The sequence below is a fragment of the Schistocerca serialis genome, chromosome 9, assembly GCF_023864345.2.
Source record: "Schistocerca serialis cubense isolate TAMUIC-IGC-003099 chromosome 9, iqSchSeri2.2, whole genome shotgun sequence".
Taxonomy (NCBI): domain Eukaryota; kingdom Metazoa; phylum Arthropoda; class Insecta; order Orthoptera; family Acrididae; genus Schistocerca; species Schistocerca serialis.
This window is the reverse complement of record NC_064646.1, coordinates 341,944,593-341,967,113: the sequence shown is the minus strand read 5'-3', so window position 1 is coordinate 341,967,113 and position 22,521 is coordinate 341,944,593. Positions and strand designations below refer to the sequence as shown.

Sequence of the window (22,521 nt, the reverse complement as noted above, 5' to 3'; positions counted from 1 at the left end):
TGAAGCGCTTCAGTTCAGCTACACTCACTGTCTGCACAACAACACCATATGTGTCACAGGTGTACATAGTATCAAATACTCATTATCTAGAGAACCTGATATCATTTACATGACATATAAAAAAGAATGGTCCTAGAGTGGAGCCCTGAGGAATGCACGGATTTATATTTCTTATTCTTGGTTGTCTCCTCTCCGGTATTTTTCTATTATCATATATAATATCTGTACATTATTGTCTACATTTTAAATATGTTTCCAGCGATAGTATGAATTTTCTGGTGACAACAGTCATTGAAATTTCGATAAGAGCATGTTGCTATGTACTCTATCAGAGGCTTTTGAGAGCTCCAGTAATACTCTTGGTTCTTTTCATTTATTTTTTCAAGTGTATAATGAACAAATTGAACTCCTACTGACATGGTACTCTGAGCTCTCCTGAAACGACACTTAGTGAAACACTTAGTTATGTTTTCTCTTATATGCACCACAGATTGGTAGATGCTGTAAGGATATCCAATGTTTTAAATAGCTCTTTACAGTGAGAATGACTACTACTTCTAGCTATTATTTTTACAGTCCTTTTTTATTGCAGTTTAAAAATAGTGCCCATATTGTGTGCCTTTGATCATCAGGAAAGAATCCCATAACTAAGAACTGAGTGCCCATGGGCATAGTAAGTCACCACAAGACAAAGACTGTACAAATTGCTGCTAAAACACTAAGAGCACAACATGCAGATGACATTCTTTTTTGCCAGTATGTTTGTGTTCTCATTCCGTGTTAGCTGGCTGTCAGTGTTCATCCCTAAAAAACTTTGTGTTTGTTGCACAATCTGTAGATTGATCTTCTATGTTTAATGTGACACAGTAACTTCTCCTCTTTATGCTGAAATGTATACTGTTTTTTATTTGTGTTAATTGTTAATTTATTACATATAACTCGATCAGAAACATCCTTGAAGATTTCATTTGCTTTCTGCAACAGGGGTTATGATATTTTATCAGTGACTATGATGTTGTTGTTATCTATAAGAGAACTCTTTCTCCATGTCTTGTACTGCCTGGAAAATTATTCGTATAAATTAAGAACGAAATTGGATCACAATATACTACCCTGAGAACACTTGCGTGGTATATATTTCTTTTCTAACAATTGTTTTACTAAAAAATGAATCATCAGCAGGCGTGTGAAATAACTCTACTTTTTGCACCCTGTTTTCCAAATAAGGTTGAATCCATTTGTTCACTGTTCCTTTTATACCTACCGCTTCAGGCTTGGTTAGTATTATTTTATGATCAACAGTGTCAAAAACTTGAACAAATCTAAGTATATGCATGTATCACAGTCATCGTTGTCAGTAACAGAGTCACAGCTGGAATCTGTAAACTCATACAAATACATAGGTATAATACTTAAAAGCGACACTGAGTGTAATTATCACATAGACTCAGCCATGAATAAAGCAGGATAGCAGACTTTGGATTATTGGTAGCATACTAGGAAAATATAATGAACCTGCAAAGGAGGTTTGTTACAAATCACTTGTGCAACCCATCCTAGAATACTGCTCATGTGTGTAGGAGGAGTTCCAGATAGGACTAGGAGGGGATATTGAATTTGCACAGAGAAGGGCAGTTGGTCACAGGTGTGTTTGACCTACGGGGGAGTGTCACCGAGACGCTGAAAAAACTGAACTGGCAGACTCTTGAAGATAGACAGGAACTGTCCCAAGAAAGTCTACTCACAAAGTTTCAAGAACTGCCTTTAAATAATGACTAGGAATATACTACATATCACTCCTACAGGAATCATGAGGATAAGGTTAGATTAATTACAGCATGCACATAGGCATTTAAACAATCATTTTTCTCACACTCCATATGTGAATGGAACAGGAAAAAAGCCTAGTAGCTGGTGGGACATACCCTACACCCTCTGCCATGCACTTCACAGTGTTTCACGTGTTCTGTAATGGCCGATATTTTACTTCTCCTGCTTCAGAAACCAAACTGTGCTTCATTAAAAAGAATGTATTTTTTTGTGAAACTCATTCATCTCTCTTATTCAAAAGCATAGATGGCTACTCACAATATAGAAGAGACGGTGAGTCGCAGACAAGCACAGCAAAAAGACTGCTCTACATGTAAGTTTTTGGACAAAAGGCCTTCTAAAGCAGAAAACACATACACATTCACAGAAGCACAACGCCCCCCCCCCCCCCCCCCCCCTCCCTCCTTGCAGACGTTGAGTCGCAGACAAGCACAGCAAAAAGACTGCTCTACATGTAAGTTTTTGGACAAAAGGCCTTCTAAAGCAGAAAACACATACACATTCACAGAAGCACAACCCCCCTCCCTTACACACACACACACGTGACCACTGTCTCATGTTATTTAGGCCAGACTTTGGACAACAACTGCGTCGTTTGGGAGAAGTAGTCCGTGTATGGTGGGGGTAAGAAGGCTGAATCAGGGAGGGAGAGAGAGCGGGCAGGATAGGGGTGGGAAAAGACGTAGTGCTGCTTGTGGGAGCATGCAGGGATGTGGCGGGGACAAGGTAGCACTGCTAGGTGCAGTTGAGAGATTTGAAAGGGGGTGGGGAGTGGAAAAAGAGGAAAGTAGAGGACAGGAAAAAGATCAATGGATGCATTGATGGAATGTGACGCTGTGTAGTGCTGGAGTGGGAGCAGGGAAGGGGATGGGTAGATGAAGGGCAAGGACTAGTGAATGTTGAGACCAAGGGGTCATGGGAACAAAGGATATATTGCAGGGAGAGTTCCACGTGTGCTATTCAGAAAAGCTCGTGTTCATAGGAAGGACCCAGATGGCACAGACTGCAAAGCAGTTGTTGAAATGGAGCATGTTGTGTAGGGCAGCATGTTCAATGAACAAGTTGATCCAGCGTCTAATGGCCACAGTTTGTTGGCAGCCATTCGTGCAGACAAACAGCTTGTTGGTTGTCATGCCCAAGTAGAAAGCAGCACAGTTGTTGCAGGTTGCATTCACAGGTAGCCCCACCTTTGATGGGATAGTAAATGCCCGTGACCGAACTCCAGTTGGTGATAGTGGAAGAATGTATGGGACTGCTCTTGCGTCTTGGTCTCTAGCAGGAATGTGTCCCATGACACTGGGGGTTGGGAAGAGGGTGGCCTGTCTGCAGCTCAACATCTCTTCTTCAGAAATCTATTCTTTTCATAATGTTGTCATTATTTCATCATGGAATTTTATCTGAGATAGATTTTTTATGCACTGTATCAATGAAACTGCAAATCCAAAATGGTACGATAGCTTCGAAAATAGGGAAATGAGATTGTGCTGTGTGATGTGCTTGTGTTAGACACATCATCTCACCAGTCAGTCATAACACAGACTCAGAGCACATTACATATGATGAAATCAGCCACTTACATCATCATATTTACAATGCACAAACACTCAAACAACAAAAACTATTAACCATAAAACAGGAATAAAGTAGATGCCCCAAACTAATATCAAAGTGTACAGTGCCAAGAAAACCGATGCTGTAATGTGCGATTAATGTTGAAGAAAGTGAAAGCACTGGTTTCCCCGAAAGGCCTGGAATTGTATTTGCTGGTCCTGCTTGCAGCATTCTTTGAAAGAATTATTGCATCACAGTTCTGCTAGGCAGATAAAGTTTAAGTGATTCAGTGAAAAAGTCTTGTAATATTTCTTTTGAGCAGTGTGCTCGACAGAACATATACTCAGCTAGGTAACCCACAAAATGTGCATTCTTTCTGCTATATCGTGGAATGCCACCTCTGACATCCCATTACATTCTGTGTGTGAACAGAATGATCTTTCAGACTTATGTAGTTCAGATTGCGGTTCACTCTACGCTGTTGAAAACCTTCAGTACCTAGAGTGCTGTGCTGAATGAACTGAAGCAGTTGCTAATGATTGTTGACACAGGGAGGATCTTTTCTTTGATTATTCTTACAAATACTTCCAAGATCCGAACTGCAACTGGCTCAAGCAAGCATTTTTTTGGCCCTTTCTCAGTTCAACTGAACACCCGTTTCCATGGCTTTTACAGCCTGTGCCACGTATTCTTTTACTCAAATTTCGCCTAGTCTATTTCTGCTACAACTCCTGGTCCCCGTAACTGTTGTGAATTGTTTATCGCCCACTCAATACACATTTCAAGACAGAAGGAAGACCAGTCAGGTATCAAAACCATAGACATGGTAAAATTTGTGACAAATCTCAGTGTCTTTGGATAATACATGGAGACCAACATGGTGTAGAAATCTGAGATTTTCCAGACGGGCTTTTGCAAAGGACTGAACCAAGTACCGATCTGAACACTCCACTTGAATGTGCATTACACATTGGCTATGCAATTATCTTTCTGCACCTTCTGTCAGCACCATTAATGGAAAGAGTCCTCATTCAGCAAAAACTTATGCAGTGCATGACATCTGGAGCAGTCATTTGCTCATGGTAGTATGTTGTGCTCCATCAGCCACAACCATAAGTCAGGTTTGGTTAATCTATAAAATACAACTTCACCCAGCAGGTGCCTGTGGCACTCTATGTTATACAGTATTGACACTAGTTGAACATTAATGTCACATTTGACTCTTGCAGAGGACCACAAGGGTTGTGCTATGTACCAGCCACAACAAGCTATAAATCTGCTTAAAAACAGACAGTTTCATGAAACAGTAAATTTATAACTTAGCTTAGTTTATGACAAATAGTTGGCTCCATCAACTAAAGATGTGCTCTTAGTTTCCTGACTACCTATGCCCATGGAAACTGCGATGTATTCGGGAAAATAGCCAGTTATTTGTGACAAGCAAGATTATACATTTCACTGTAGTGCCACAAGCTACAAATGGGTCTGTCTTTACAGTCAGATTTTTTGCTTTCACATTTGTAGGCTTTGCCAACTGGGTCCTTCCATGTCAGCTCAACCAGGGGCTCCAGCTCATAGTCTCAGATTTGACTGAAATTCAGTATACTAATTCTAAGATGTGTGGAACACTCGTTTGCAAAGTATTACTTTCCCCTGCCAATTAGTTCCAGAATTGCGACTTGTGAAAGAAGGTGGCGTGACCCGGAAATTGCAACCCACATCTGGCAATCTATCTTCAGACCCAACTTCAGGTCTTAATAACTTTGGAACTATTCCACACAGTCCAGTTAAATTTTTACAACCCAGTAACATCCACTTAGAGAACACACTCCATGAATCAAAACACCAACAACATATTTCTGAGGGAAAATAAAAAATTCCAAAATGTGATTAAAAAAATGTAATACGTTAAAGGGTACATATTGTAGGTGCCCTCTATGCCAAATATAATTCACTCAAAAAGGGTACTTTTTTGTGGTAAGCTTAATGTGCAAACACAGAACTCATCATGCCCATACCAGTCACAAAAACTGACTTACATGCACACGAAAATACAAAAATTTGAAAAATTACCCAAAAAACATGGATTTTCGAAGTGTGGTAGCACAAAAGGGACAAGTGGTATCCAAGCCAAATTTCACACACTGCATAAGTAGACCATAATGATATATATCTCAAAATTTCAGCATGTTATTGCAAGACATTTGTGTACAATGGAAGTTGACAGATGTATTTGGTGACGTGGCCATTATTCCACAACACAATTTTGTAAAAACATATCATAAACTGTTCTGCCTCATCTTATCCTCTCCCACAACTGTTTAATCACTAAGCAACAACATATAGACAGATTAACACAACCTACCATTAATGTTTACTGCACCTTAACTGCTAAAAACCAGTCGATTGTGCTTCTAACAGAAGTTCTCCCACACTTTAGCTACTGTACTCTGTACATAGAGTGGAAAATTGTACTGTCTTCCTGACACTGTGGTAGGAACTGGAATTGTCATAAGAATATGTTCAAAAGGAATTCACCACCTGTCTGCCAAATGAAATGATCTTGCTGGTGCCATGAAGTTCACAAATACATCACCTTCTGCTTCACTGCACTCTGCAACACATCCTAAGTACCATTTGTCATCATAAACAGCAATAACACAGCAACGTGGTTGTATGTTGCTGCTTTTGCTTCTGAATCCTGAGTCAGACACACTGTGAAGACACATGTTGTGCATGAACCTATAATTATAACTGGACAGACTGCTCATCTGCACATTGTCAAAGTCCGCTGGAGAGAAGTGATGATGGCTCCTTGTGCCTGCAACAGTTTTAACGTGTTCTAGTCTGCTTTTTAGGAACTCTTCGACTGATTTCACCTCATCTTTCGAAACATAGAATGATTGTATGCCAGAGATATTTTTCTGTACCCAGGTAAATAATTGAAGAGGTTTTAGAATGTGACCTTCTGTAGGATGCTGCAGACTAGCTCATGATGCCATGCACTTAATGGTAGTACCAATACCATCACATACATTTTTACCGTGACTTGTTGCGAAAAAATTCCATTCTGTGTGAATCTGAAAATCATGGTAATGCATGCATAAATTTTTGAGATTTTTACAGTTTTTGTACTGACTAGCTGCCCCATCACTGAAGTATTACGCAAAATGTATGTGAGGCAGCTTGTTTTTCACATATGCCATGACAGTGCGAATGTGGGCATGAACTCCAATGGCATCATGAATTAAACAGTCACTAAAAACGCACAGGTTCATGACAGACACATCACCTGATTCACCTGTATAGTAAATCGCAAATGGCTGGAGAGTTGCTTGACTGTTGTCCCAATGATATCCTTGGATGGTTGGATGGCATCTTGAACTATAAATGCATGATTTTCAGAAAAGTCTAGTATTACTATAATTTAATCTTGTTTCAAATTATCCTTACAAAACTGGAGGTAAGCCGATTGTGCTGTTGCTGTGAAGCTGTGTGTGGTCAGTTTGTCTGTTTTTTGACAACACATTTCAACAATACCTTCCACTGTACTTTGCTTTGTTTCAAGACTTGTGCGATCCACGTGTGTCCATTGTTTATAAGAAAAAAGTTCATCGTCATCCATAAGGAGTTCACCATACAATTTGTTATTCATGTGTTCTGCAAGATTTGCCTTACCAGGACACTTTTCACACCTGTGTATCATGCATTGGTAGGAACTGATGTCACACACTAGCAGCTTCATTGCACCTTCTCTAATCCATACCAGAATCCTTTATAGCAGCAAACATCAGCTTAGCATTTTGATGGGTCTCACATACACAAACATTGTGTGTGCCCCTTGCACTTACAGGCACAACCCATTTTGGCTGATGATTGAAAAAAGATGATAAACCTACTTTGGTATTGGGATACTTTTCCTTGAATTCTACATATAGTTCTGATATGTTGCATAGCAACAGTCTTTTTTACATCTGTACATATACATTTCCCATTTTCACTGTTACATAGTCTTTTTTTTTTCAGGCATTATTCGGCTGTAGTCATTATTTTCATAAAACTCTGACTCTAGTACCTGTATTTCTGAACTCGGTTGCTTACCCTGAGCCTGCTGAAGTTGTGGAAGCACTCCTTGGGTTGCTTTTATTTTCCTCACTTGGTTTACCATATATGTACAAACATTGAATTCCTTTGCAGTGTAGTCAATAGACCAGCTGGAAGGTGCAAGGGTAAGAATACTTTTTTCTGGCGTGTGGATATAGCACATTTTTCTTTCAAATCATGCACAATTTTGTCCAAATCGGAGCATTTCTGGCATGATTTCTGTTCCTTTGGAGCAGATAGTTCTTCCTCTTCCACCATTAGTGTGTCAGCTATTGTGTGTTTTAATTCCATTTGAGCTTCTTATTGTTTTCTTCTACCATAGCTGGGCCTGTTTCTTTTCCCAACTTTGTGTGTCTTCATGGGAGACAAACCAAGAGCAGTCACTGAGGTATTTAATTGCTCACCCACTGTGGTTGCAGGTGGCTGATACTCTTCATCACTGTCATGTAAATTATCAGAATATTCTTCATTTTTTAGCAGTGCAACACACCTGGAACATAACTTTTGTCCTGGCTTCATGTTAAGTCCCATGCACTGATTCACTTTCAATACTGATTTTATATCAATTTCTCTGAGGCTACACTTCACTGTCTTCTTATGAATCCGAAATGGATCAAAACAACTTCTTTGCAGGAAAGAATACTTATCCAGAAACACTTTCATATGATGATAACAAACACTAGAGTTTCCTTGAACTGTACTTCTTGTGCCCACAGGGTGTATCCCAGATCTCCATAGCAACAAATCTTGGTCCGATTCATCCAGATCATACAGTGCAAAGTGAATGCCACATTTTGTTCCATATATTGTTTTATTACATTCAGATGCTTGTGCTCTACCAATACTGCAACTTGTTTGAACAAAAGCGCCACTAGTACACTCTTCTGCCTTCATACTGACTTTCCACAACAATACTGACCAGTCTGAACTAGAATCTTAAAAACATGAGTAACCTGTAATTGTTGATTGTTTCCTTTATTGTTCCTGCCTAACAATGACTCATTCTGTCCCTGAAAACTGCCATTGTTTAACTTTCTGTTGCCTAATGGTTCCCAACAATTGCTGCAGCTTTATCTGAAACAAGCTGTCTGCATCATCACTATTACTTGCTAAATCGTGTTAAAAGAAACTTAACCAAATACATCTCTGTCAACTTTTACTGTACACAAATGCCTCGCAATAACAAGTTGAAATTTTGCCACATATTATATTATGGTCTACTTATACAGTGTTTGAAATTTGGCTTGGATATCACTTGTCCCTTTTGTGCTACCATACTTAGAAAATCCATGTTTTGCAGGTAATTTTTCAAATTTTTTTATTTTCGTGTGCATGTAACTCAGTTTTTGTGACTGGTATGAGCATGATGAGTTCTGTGTGTGTTTAGGCCACATTAAGCTTACCACAAAAAAAGTACCCTTTTTGAGTGAATTATATTTGGCATACCTTTTAACGTATTACATTTTTAATCACATTTTGGAATTTTTTATTTTTGCTCAGAAATATGTTGTTGGTGTTTTGATTCATGGAGTGTGTTCTCTAAGTGGATGTTACTGGGTTGTAAAAATTTCACTGGACTGTGCGGAATAGTTCCAAAGTTGTTAAGACCTGAAGTTGGGTATGAAGATAGATTGCCAGATGTGGGTTGCAATTTCCGGGTCATGCCACCTTCTTTCACAAGCCATAAGTTTGGAACTAATTGCCAGGGGAACTTAAAATTTTGTACATGAGTGTTCCACACTTGGTAGCATTGGTGTGCTAAATTTAGCCAAATCTGAGACTATCAGCTGGATCATTTTCTCAAATTGGTTGAATTGACATGGAATGACCCAACTTACAAACAAATTGTCAGCTTCTAACCTAACCTACACCTCAGGTTAAGCTACAGGTTAGTCTGTCGTCACAACCAGATTTTTTTCTTTCACATTTATTAGATTTGGGAAATCAGAGCCAAACACTTACCTATCAACCTAACTTAGACCTCAAGCTGTGCTACGGATCAGTCTGTTGCTACAACCACTATTTTTTTCCCCCCACATTCATTGTCTTCACTAACTCACAACCAAACTGTTACCTTCCAACCTAGCCTAGACTTCCGTCTATGCTAGGGATCAGATTGTCACCACAACCACTTTTTTTTTTGCTTTCATTTTGTTGGCTTCACCAACTCACAAGCAAACTGTTATTTTTCAGTGTAACCTAGAACTCAGGTTACTTAGAGGTCAATCTGTCACCACAATCAGGTTTTTTGTGGCAATTCAAGCTGTGAGCAGCCTACCCTCACACCTAGAAATCACAACCTATTTGAAGAAGAACAAACAGACAAGTATTTGTGACAATGAGAAATATAAATGTCACTGCTTCACGCCTAGCAATTTAATTTCTGTTGTTTCGTCCAAGACTAACCATACCCTTGGAAATTACGATATGAAAGCATGACATATTCAAAATAAAACAGCCAAATATTTCTCACAAACAAAAATAGAAATGTCATTGCTTTGTTCACAGCAATTTAAGCTGTGCTCTTACACCCCGAAAAAAGAGCCTATATTTGTGACAGCCTAAAGTTTATGTAAAGCCATAAATGTGCTTATATTGTGTTGTATATTAATTTGTGTGTTCATGCACGTGAGTGTGTTGTGTTCGTGCACAACGATATAGTCTTGCTATAATTGGCTGACTAGTTCAAGTCTGCTGTGCTCACTGTTATTGGATAACTAGATCGTGCATCCTGTGCCTGCTGTGATTGACTGAAAACAGCAAATTGAGTAGCTGCTATCTTAAATTCAGTGTCTCTGAAGCTAACAGACCATATTTTGTGGATAATGTATTTATACAAGTGCATTCCAAAAATATGCAGTTTCAATGATCGTGCCTTGAAGGTTTCGTCAAGATGCATCTTTCACAGTATGGTTTTTTGTGCTACATTGGCAGGAAGCCCAAAACCGATAGGCCTATATAAATATTCTATAAAATTGTGCATATTTTAGCTACTCTAGAAAAATACGTGAACTAAAGGACATTTCTTACATCAGTTAATGGGGCTTATATGGTATATATACGTATCTTCAGAACAGACAGGAACCTCATTTATGCTTCTGACTTCTGATTTTTAATTGTTGTACTGTCTTCCTGATTTCAAGCTTTGTTGTGGGAAACAGCATCATTGTGCTCACTATATAAGTCATAGCAGGTGCTGCATGCATTTTAGAAAGTTTGTGCTGCAGCTTCTCAGCAGAAGTAATCATGCACAACATTTGCTAATTGCAGAGCCTTTTATATTATTCTATCCCCTTCCTTGATTTGTTTGATATTATACTTACATCGGCCTTTTCCCGGTTTCTTGTTTTATAACATCCCACACTACTTTGCATTCAGTTTCTCTGTTACATATTATTTTTCCATTGAATGAATTTTTTGAGCAAGCAGTAACATAGTGTGTGTTTTTTTGATACTTGTGATAGTAATCTGTGAACTGTGGGTTAGTGCAGTGCGTTGGTAAAGAACTGAGAAATTTAAGTGTCTGGGAGGAATTTCAGATACCCATAGTTATCCACCTATTTTTCTTACCTGCTGCTGTAGAAATTGCTACTTTTTGAAATGTGTCCCAAAGATAAATTTAAACACTGCACAGAATTTAGTTATCTTAGCATCTTCCACATACACGGCATCTCAGGTTTTATTTGCAATTACTCTAGAAAAATTATGTATCTCACATCCCAAGAAGACTCTTTTGTATTCCTGCACTTTTGCACATTTTGTCAAGCCCGACTTTAGCTTTATTATCTTACAGTAATTGTCTGAAAGGCAAAGATCTCTTATAAATACTTTACAATTTTTCCTTCCAATATATATAAGTACATAGTCTGAAACTGATGATGCTGATTGATTCACTCACAATTCCAGTGGTAAAACTTATCTGTTTCATTTTTACTTATTACTTTCTGTTTGTCTTTACTCTCTCAAGAAGTGTCCATGGTATTGTTTAAAATTTTTCATGTTCATATTTGCCAGGAAATTACCTTTCAAATGTAGTGTAAGGAATTATGTGGTTTAAGTTTTGCTCATTTATAATAGTTTGTATAACATGTCCAATAAATGGATTCCATTTTATGTGATTATCTGATTTTAAATAATTAATGTTCATACATACACTTTTTATTATATTGTAGGGCACTCATTAAAAAGAGGCAGTATGGAGAAATTGAGCTTCCATTACAAGCAATAATGGAAGTAATGAAACATTTCCACAATTATATGGACATTCCCCAGATCAAACAACTAGCAGAGCAGGTGAGTTTGACTTTCACAAGACAGATTTGAAGGTGGCCATGATATATTTGGACTGAGATTTTCACGAACTTGAAACAAATTACTCCATTGTTTTGCCTGATTTATACAACGACAGGTTGCTCTCAATATAAAATTAAATTATAGCTGAAAGAGTAGCTGGTACATTTTGATGAACAGCTAATATAATTTTGGAGTTGAGTACTTGTCTTGTAGTATAGTATAGCAATTTATTTGTTAAAACATGTTATTGTAGTGAATAGCAAACATTGATAAGGGAAAATGTAAAACTGTATTAAACATTATAAGCAGATGTTTTATCTGTGATAAATTTAGGCAGCTGTGGGAATTCCTCAGACATACAAATTATAAGTCTTGTAATAATAATGATTTATTTGGCTTCTGAATAAGCACAAGAAACCACATACTGGTAACAGAATAAAATATAATAGCTCAGAGTTGCCATCAAAAAGGTAAAATAATTAATTTGCAAGATCTGAACTGAACCTTCAACACTCCCCCTCAATTCAGCTATATCCAGTATTTCGACACACTTGCAAAAAGAATCATGATGTAGACTTCTGTCTTCTATACTGCCAAAGTCTGCATCTGTGTAGCGGAAAGCCATCTGTGCTCCTCATCTTCCATAGCGCAAACCAAGATCCAATTTTCCTTTCATATATCTTTTAAGTTCCTTCCAATGGCATTCCATTTGGGATGTGCCGAAATAAAATATTGCTACACTCAAGTCCTTTTGTGTTGTAAGCATAGTATATATCAAACAACCTATTAATTGATAAAATGGTTTAGAATTGCCGAGGATTCCATGTGTTTGTTTTGGTATGTGCCAAAATAATATATTGCTACACTCAAGTCCTTTTGTGTTGTAAGCATAGTATATGTCAAACAACCTATTAATTGATAAAATGGTTTAGAATTGCTGAGGATTCCATATGTTTGTTTTGGGATGTGCCAAAATAATATATTGCTACACTCAGATCCTTTCATGTTGTAAGCATAGTATATATCAAACAACCTATTAATTGATAAAATGGTTTAGAATTGCCGATCCTGTCCATTAAATCTCCCCTGACGCGCAGTTCTGGGTGACTTTCCCAAATTCTACCCATTTTCCCAGACCTCTCCAGTCCTTTTTGCTTCACCCCTCTTCCTTCCCCTTTGACCCTTCTGCCTGAACAAGGAGCCACTGGCTCCAAAACTTGACTAATTATAACCTTCTTTTATGTGTGTGTTCTGCCACTGCTTGGTGAGTAGATCTTTTATCCATCCAATTAAATTAGTATGTAATCTTGATCATTATACTTATCTCTGGTTTGCTTTCCATTGTCAGTTTGGGCTGCATTGGTTACAATTGCTCATGTCAAAGCATTTTATTAGTTTCCACCTCTATATAGGCTGACTCATAATCATTGTCATCTGACCTTCTGAAATCAAAGACAAGAAATGGGTCCTCCCATATGTCACATAAAAAATCACTTTTCCAAAGGCTTTTAATCCTGTTGATATCAGAGTTGCTTGCAGCAGTTGCTGGTATATTGTTGTCTATGTATAATAGAAGATAGGATCTACTACTTTCCGAACTGCCCATATACAAACCTCTGTCAACATTTGACTGTCTAAGACCAATACTTTTGACAATACTATCAAATGTTGTATTCCGCATATGAGGAGTCTGCTTCAATCCATACAAGGCCTTTTTTTAATTTGAAGATTTGATTCTTTCTTCGTGTGACAGCTTGAGGGATCTTAATGTAGACATCATCTATTTCCCCATGTAGAAAGGCATTTTTGACATCCGTTTGGCATGTATATAGAGCCTCTTCAATGATGATTGACACCAATGTTCTCAGCATAACCAAATATGCAACAGGACAGTACATTTCATCATAATCACATCCTTTAATTACAAGCCTTGCTGTGTATCTTTCAATTTTCAAATCTTGTTTCCATTTATTTTTGAAGACTCATTTTCCAGCAATTTGTTTCTTCTCTGGACAAGACTCATGCAGCTCCCCTGTCTCATTAAATTCCAGATACTTAATTTCTTTGTTGATAACTTCTCTCCATTCATTATGTCTCCATCGTATATCATTATAGCATTCAGGAACATCACTGACAAACAATTCAGCATGCAAGGCCATTACTGCATGAGTGTCAAATTGTGTGGGCATCCAACGTTCCCTCTTGTGTTGTCCAGTGTCTTGACCAGTTCGCTTAGAATTTCCACCTTCTTTCTTGTTTTTATTTGTCGTTTATTTGTCAGTCCTGTCATGCCACTGGTCACTAGTTGTTCTGCCAAAACTGAATTTTGTTTCATCAAAAATTGCATCATTTCCTGAAATTACTTTCTTCAGTTCAGGCACCAAAATCTGCATCCATTTGGACAAAAGTCAATGAAATACATCTGAGACAGCGAGAATGAATTTACTAACTATAAGTTCTTTGGAATTTTTAAAAATGCTTCACAATCATTTTCATGGGTTTGGGATTGACTAATGTTACCTTATGCTGTGCTTTCTTTTTTTGTTGGTTATCGCCTTGCATGTATCAACTCCTTTGCCAACTGGCCCCCCTGCAGGATCTGTCTTCACTCTCTTTTGATACCATGTGTGACCTCCTTTTGAACTACTACTGTAAACAGACACACATCATTGCCACTTGAGTGGATTTCTGTGCTGTCGCAAGAAACCGGAACATTTTGATAAGACTTGGCAGCTGAGCTTCACTGTTTAAGCTGTCGCCACTTTGTCCTTGATGTACATAAGGAGCTGTATGCCGACCAAATGGTTAATGATGCAAACATTCGGCTGACTCCTGATTTTGTGAGCGGGACCTTCGATGTGAAAACCCCTCTCTCTTGGATTTTCTGACTGTTACAAAATCGTTTGAGGTTTTGAGAGCTGTGCCCACAGCTTGTGGTCTGGTGCCTAGGGTTGCTGCCACTGGATCACGGGATCCCGGGTTCGATTCCCAGCCAGTTCGGGGATTTTCTGTGCACGGGGACTGGGTGTTGGTGTTCTTATCATTTCATCATCATTCTTGGAAAAGGGTGAAACTGGACTGTGAAAAGATTGTGAATTTGCACAGACACTGATAACCACATTGTTGAGCACCCCACAAACCAGTCGTCATCATCATCATCATCATTGTCAATGGTTGTGGGTACTCAGATTGAATCATGATGTGAGGTTACAGAAATTCAGCCCACTTCTCCCCACCGTTAGTCTAATGGTTCACAAGGGAACGATATAGTGGCAGCGGTCCACACACAAGTAAAATATAATGGTGATCAGCCCAACCCAATGCGGTAGCCACAGCCACTTTAGTAGCACAGCATGGACAACAACGCGGTCAAATTGTTCTAAGCGTTGAGCCATTTGCCGCCATTGCAACAAAATGGGCCACATTGCTCCTGTTTGTAATGCAAAATTCCAACAGCCTATTGCAGATGCTGATATGGACGTCATTTGTGTATCAGCAATCTCTGTTGCACCCAATAAACTTTGTATGAAAGTCAAGGTTTATAAACAGTTTTGCACATGCAAGTTTACACAGAAGCTGCTGCGTCATTATTCAACTTGCAAATATGCATGGACTTAGGTTCTCCACCTTTAGCGCAGTGTCACGTACATTAGTCTCCTACAATAGACAAAACATTCCAATATTAGGTAGTTTCTCAGTCCCAATCACATATAAATCTGTGGTTCATCTGCTCACTTTTCTGTTGGTGAACAATGAACACAACAAAATTTTGTTTGGTTTGGGTGCCTTTAACTTTTATGGGTTTGCTATGTCCAGTGAAGTTAATTTCATCTCTGATCTAGTGCCTTATACACAACCCTATCCTTTATGCTCTGAGTTTTTCTCTGTGTTTTCTGCAGGCTTGGCTTGTGCCAATAATTTCAAAGCTCATATCGCCGTGAAACCTTTGGTCAGATCTTGTTTCTTTCAGGCTCGCCCGGTGCCGATGGCACTCTGTGACCAAGTCAAGACGGAGCTCAATCGCCTCATGGTCACCGGGGTTGTTCAACAGATCATTTCCAGCGAATGAGCAACCCCATTAGTTATTGTCAAGAAGCCATCAGAGCGGTTACACCTTTCCAGTGATTTCAGAGTCTCTGTTAATGCTCAGTCTATCATTGACATGTGTCCTTTGCAATGACCTGATGAACTTTTAGCTAAGCTTAGTAGTGGTCAGTACTTTTCCAAGATCAACCTCTCTGGTGCATATTTGCACCTTGCTGTTGATGCTGACTCTCAGCAGCTTCTGGTCGGTAATACACCTTTTGGCTTCTATCAATACTCGTTGCTACCATTTTTCGTGGCCAGCGCCCCAGCAATTTTTCAATGGTTTCTTGAATAACTCACAAGGTCTGTGCCTGGCTGTACCAACTATCTTGGTGATATTGTGGTCTCTGGCTCCTCCACTGCTGAACATCTCAACAACTTAAGTACACTCTTTTCAGTGTTACAGGCCACTTCGTTAAAATGAAGTTTGGAAAAGTGCTGCTTCTTTCAGCCTTCTGTGGTTTATCTTGGGTTCAAGGTCTGTAGTGGTGGTATCAAACCCCTTCATCAGAATGTCTCTGCTGTTGTGGCTCTTCTGCATCCTACATTACTCAAGAAATTCCATGTTTTTTGGTAAGATAGTTTATCATCATCAGTTTGTGCCAGGGGCGTTATCAATTGCACAACTGGTACATGCCTTGCTGCATAATGTGACATCTTTCCACTGGTTGCTGGTGTGTGAAACAGATGTCTGTGTTACAATGTGCATCTTATCTTTTAACCTCCAAGTGGGTCAAAATTTAATGTTAGCGACACATGCGTCCCAGCATGGGCTGGAGGTGGCGTTAGCTCATAATCATTTTGATGGCTCCGAGCAGCATTCAGTTTGTTTTGTAGTATTTTTATCTCTTTCTTCAATGTCTGCAGGATTCACTAAATTTTTGCCTAACCCTTCCACCTGCAGGCCAACCGTGAGGCTGAAAGGTTGTTAGAACATTCAAAATGCAAATGAAAAAGTACATGTCTCGGTCCCTGTCCGATGTCGCCTTGGATCAATATCTGTTTTCCTACCGCTTCACACCATTTGGCAGCAACAGCCCCGCCAAACTACTCCACTGGCATCAATTCCGGATGCTCCTGCATCTCCTGCAGTGTGGCCAGAGACATCAACTTGTGCAGTTGTCACCCCGTTTCCAGTACGGATGGCTGTCTGGGCATATTGGTGTGGTCGTCGCCCAAAATGGATTTCCGCCATCATCTCCCAATACCACAGCCACTGTCTGTGCGTTGTCATACAGAAGAGGGCCTGTGCGCATGTCATTACAACCAGTTGCACCTGAGCGTGGACGACCAGATGACTCTTGGTGGGACACCAATGTTGCCACGCCAGTCTGCATCATTCGACAGATCACCTGATGCAGCTGTGTCCCTGGCACGGCATACAAAGGGTCCTCTCATCACTGATGGATGAACCTGGTGCAGCTTCTCCTACACTGCTACCAGTGCCGATGCAGCCACCACCCTCACCGGAGCCGTCTTCTCCGCCTCAGCCACCAACTGTGGTGGCATCACCGCCACCAAGCTCTGGACTTGATGTGGACATGTAGCTCGTGCTGACATCACCCATCCTACCGTATGGGTTGACAAGAGAAGGCAAACTGTGACACTACCTGTGTCCCATGCACTTCTGACCATATGCTCCAGTATTAGCATGTGATCACAGTCAGAGCCTTGCAGAGGAAGACGCCATGGACATGTCACAAATCCAAGCTGCTCCCTAATGGAAGAGGCATGAAGTAATGCGTACATACCAGAAAGCCACGTGCATTAGCTGTGTATTGTCATCCATCCATGAGATGGCACCGCGAAAGAGCTATTCTATTTAAACCCTGCTGCACTATGCCCGTGCTCAGTTATCACAGAAGTGTTTTGTTAGTAGTCTTCTTTGTAGACTGACTGAATTTTCTCTTTTTTCTGACAATGAATCAAAATGTGTCACTTGCTTTATTTAGTGAAATGCTGCACCATTGTTTTCTTAGTAGTCACATAAAATGCTGTGTCTTTTGCATAAATTATCTTTGTACTATCTGTGCCTCCACCCAGTGGGTTGGCATAGCATTATGTTTCCGAAGATTATATAATGGCTGCAGGTTTGTATTGAGAAAATTTTTAAAGATTAACGTGCTCTATAATTCCTGATATTTTGCAATAAAAATTTCAGTCAAAGTCATGTAAGATTCTTGCTGTTGTTGATTGCATTGCTATGATATCCGGGCATGCTCAGTGACTGAAGCATAACTGCTTGAAATTATCTCTTTCTGAATTAAATTAATCTTTTCACTTTTAAACGGTTGTGATCCCTGACAACTTTCAGATCAGTCACTTTTCCACTCATCATAAATTCTATAGGCCAGAGATAACTATATCATCATAAATTTCCATTGTATTTGGAGGTCAATTTTTATTGTGATTTATCAAATCTTTTAGAAGTTACTTTTCTATTATAGCCTGAATTGAGTATTTTAGGTGAAGGTATTCCATGAAAAATTCACCACACAAACATGTATTGATTTTAACAGCTTCAGATGCTTTTTGTAGTCCATTAACAATATAGTCTGCTGCCAGCTTCAGATGTTGAAACACTGGACTATGGTTGAGCCTGTGTGGTTACCCCATTTAATATTCTCATAAATTGTTATACCCACATATTTTTGTGAATTCATTCATTCCATTTGTGACTTGTTGATAATGTTGTGATAAGATACTACTTTTTTGTATTTTATGCACTTCTGTACATTTAAAACAACCTGCCAACCTTTGCAGCATGTTGAAATCTTATCAAGATCTGGCTGCATGTTTACATAGCATTTTTCAGATGAAAGTTAATTATAGACTACTGCATCACCTGCAAAAAGACTGAGGGCACTATTAATATTGCCCACTAGGTCACTTATGTACCTCATGAACAGCAAGGATCCCAATACACTTCCATGGTCATACCTTAAGTTACTTCTACTTATGTCAATGTCTCTCCATCACATATAATATGTCCTTCATACTAAGCAATTCTCAGTCCAGTCACAAATTTCATTTGATACACCCATATGATTGTATGCTTATTAATAAATATTTGCGTGGTGCTAAGTCAACCAGTTTTCAGAAATCGAGAAATACTGCTCCCACATGATTACTTTGATCCATAGCTTTCAAGATGTTGTGTGAGAAAAGAGAATTTAGTGTACTCGATGTTTTCTGATTCTGTGCTGTTTGGCATGCAGGACGTCTTTTTGCTAATTACATTACATTAAGGGGACACACCCCTGAATGGGCTGCATTTTTGGCATTATCTTCACCCTCATAGTGTAACTGATCTATAAATGAGAGATAGCTCAAAATTCTTACACTCAATTAGGGCCATTAGTCAAAGCATTTCCCAAAAAATCATTAAGATGTTTTTTATATTTTGGTGCTGACAACAATATTTATAATAGTATAAAAAACGGAGCACTATTTCACTGTGGAGCCACTGACTGCACAGCTTGGAAACACAGTCAGAGTACAGGCAACATTCACATAAGTGTTTTATGCCTCCCATTTCCTTCCCTGATCTGTGAAAAAGATAAGTAATTTATTTTGCTACAACAAAAATGTTTAAAAATGTAGCTCAAATATCACCGACATCATCATCATATTAAAAAATTTTCAGGAAATAGTAGGCAAGGGAGGCAGAAGAGGTCATTCTAAATATCTGTACCAATTTTTGTGAGTTTAACTTCAGTCATTTAGGAGAAACGTGTACCTGAGTGATGAATATTCAAGTTTTTAGTAAATCGCAAAAGAAGGTTTACAGATTTATTAACTTGTCACTATGCTTACTTAGAACATTCCAGCGGCATACTCCAGTTGTCCTCCTGTTTCCTTATCCTTCGTACTCTTTTTCTTCATTCTTTTCTTTATCCTTGACTCCTTGGCAGCAACTTCTGCAGCTGTCTCTGCTTCGGTTACCTTCCGCTTATCAATAGCAGTTAGAGCTGAAGCAATATTCCTTTCCGTCTCGATGTTCAATTTCTTCGTAAGATTGATTCTTGAAATTGCACCATCATTGAATGTTGTTGTTGCATCCATTACACCAATCTTCAGCTCTATCAGCCCAACAAATACAGTTTTAGGTATCCTCTCCCATATACAGTTGTTGAAGCTTTCATTTGCATTCTGAGAGAGACCATGCATACATTTCTTAAGTAGATTTTTATTTACCAGATATGCCTAATTGTCTCCATTACAGCAAGTGCTAACCAGGACTTGCACCATGAATCTTCCCCTTTCGAACACAAACCATGTTGTGGGGTTTCATCTGTTGAAGCTCGTGAAACCATGTTGCCCAAACAGCTTGTCTCATGTTCTCCAAATGTACTACATTTCTCCTTATTGCTAATCCATAATATTCAGTCAAAGAATCAATTTCACTTTTAGTAAGATGACCTGGACCACCTATGTGTTTTCCGTCTGACAGTTTTTTTCCACTGAAGTTTTCACATAATTTTCTCAGCTGAGCTCCTGTTCTTTTTTGTACATGCCCAACACATTCAAGCTTTTCTATTAGAGTGTCCCCATATGGTCTGTTATTAACAACAGTAGTGTGTCCTTTACAATCCCCGTCCCCAAGGTAGCCTACATACCTCACTCCATAACTGACCTCTGATCTTCTAAAAATGTTTAGAGCTCCTTTCATTTCCATGTTTCCACTTGGGCCATCAAAGTTATGTACACAAACATGGGTGTCAAGAAATTTACTTGAACAACCCTGGCAGTGCTTTGTTAGACATTCATAACATAGTATCTTACCGGTTTCAGTAAATGTTGCAGTTACAACCCCATTCAGAAAAGTATGACCTCTCTTCTGCCAAGATCCATCAAATGCTGCTACAGTGTCTGTATTCTCAGACAAGGCTACTGCTTCTCTGCTGCTATTTTCATTTAATGTGCACTCACACCTCATAAAGCATTATGTATTAATTTATTGTATCTGTCAAGCCTTAGTGGAGGTGGAGGCAAATCCGTCACTGCACAAAAAGTCTGGGCAGCTCTCCTTCCCCTTTCAATACATCGCATTGCATAAGCAAGCTGAATATTTACACCGTAATGTCGACTATCAGTTACTGGCAATGTCATAGAATCATTGTGCATCTTACACAAGTTACAGGCAATCGCTAACCGACTTGAAAGACTTCCTTGGTGAAATGTCCTCAGAAACGTCAATACTATCTTCACAAATACAGTACTTACTGTTATGGGTTGGCAGGAGTGCCAACACTGTATTATTAGAGGAAGCCGAAAGGCACGCATTTTAGCTCACGCAGGCTGGCGTGAGGTCTGGAACAGGACAAGGAAATTATACTTTAGAAAAACGGACGTAGCCGGTGGAATACTTAACTTTAATCCATTAATGATGAGCGTCGCTCTTGACTGTACATAATTCAGTATCAGTAGTAACTGGTAATAGCGCCTTGCTAGGTTGTAGCAAATGACGTAGCTGAAAGCTATGCTAACTATCGTCTCGACAAATGAGAGCGTATTTTGTCAGTGAACCATCGCTAGCAAAGTCGGTCGTACAACTGGGGCGAGTGCTAGGCAGTCTCTCTAGACCTGCCGCGTGGCAGCACTCGGTCTGCAATCACTGATAGTGGCGACACGCGGGTCCGGCGTATACTAACGGACCGCGGCCAATTTAATGGCTACCACCTAGCAATTGTGGTGTCTAGCGGTGACACCACATTCCTCCCCCACAAATCGGCGCACGGTTGTGGCATAAGGCTTCCGCCCGCTGTGTGGAGGACACCATGTTGATGTATGCGACGAGCCTAACAACAGGCGAGGCTGTGCCACCCGCACCCTGCCATTCGGACCGCGGGGAGCTAGGAAACACCTGAAAACCTGCTCCAGGGTGCACGCCAACATGCGGTGTATGTGCCCGCAGACAGACAGGAGGGGCCGAAGGGTCGACCTCCATCGGACCGGGACACCCGACGGGCGAAGACGACATATGGTCCAGAGCGGGCAAGAGTTCCATGTCGGAGGACAACTGGTCACGGGAAGCTATCGGCGGCGCGTGACCCAGGGAGGCGCCCGGCGGTTGCAGTGATGCATCCACTGCGAGCGTTGCCGGCGGGAGAACAGGCAGCGGCGGCGGCGGCGCGTCGCCATGGGGCAAAATGGAAGGCAGCGTCGGTAACACCTGGGGCTGAGGCGAGCCAGTAGATGGGTGCCCAGGGCGCTGATCGGACGGCACCGTCACTGAAAGCAGACGGGGAGCGGCAGATCCCATGCGACGACAGAGGCGCAGCTGATTGAGATGCCGATGCACCTCACCAGAGGCCCCAAAAACCAGATACATAGCGCGGCCGAAGCAGTGAAGAATGCGCCCTTCGACCCAACGCAGTGAACCTCGATAGTGGCGGTAGTAGACAATGTCGCCTGGGGCAAAAGCAGGTGGCTGCCGCTGCACAGGAACCTGATGCGGCGGATGTAGCAAAGACATCAAGGTTCGATGAGGACGACCGTAGAGCAACTCGGCCGGCGAGCGACCATCTCGGGGCTGAGAGCGATACGAGGACAAAAAGAGCAATAACGCGTCCTCCCGAGAATGCGACTCTTTCAACTTCAACATCTGTGACTTGAAAGCCCTGACCAATCGTTCAGTGGCACCGTTTGACTGTG

At 40.2% G+C, this 22,521-nt stretch overlaps 1 protein-coding gene across 2 annotated transcripts in view; it reads left to right on the top strand.

The window, feature by feature from the left end:
* The window catches only part of LOC126419116 (vacuolar protein sorting-associated protein 53 homolog), a 169,111-nt gene that overhangs the window by 5,073 nt on the left and 141,517 nt on the right, over positions 1 to 22,521 (top strand). For both annotated transcript variants that reach the window (XM_050086213.1, XM_050086214.1), the window contains exon 4: positions 11,658 to 11,778. In XM_050086213.1, the coding sequence (XP_049942170.1) occupies positions 11,658 to 11,778 (121 nt within the window). The remainder of the gene's footprint in view (positions 1 to 11,657; positions 11,779 to 22,521) is intronic.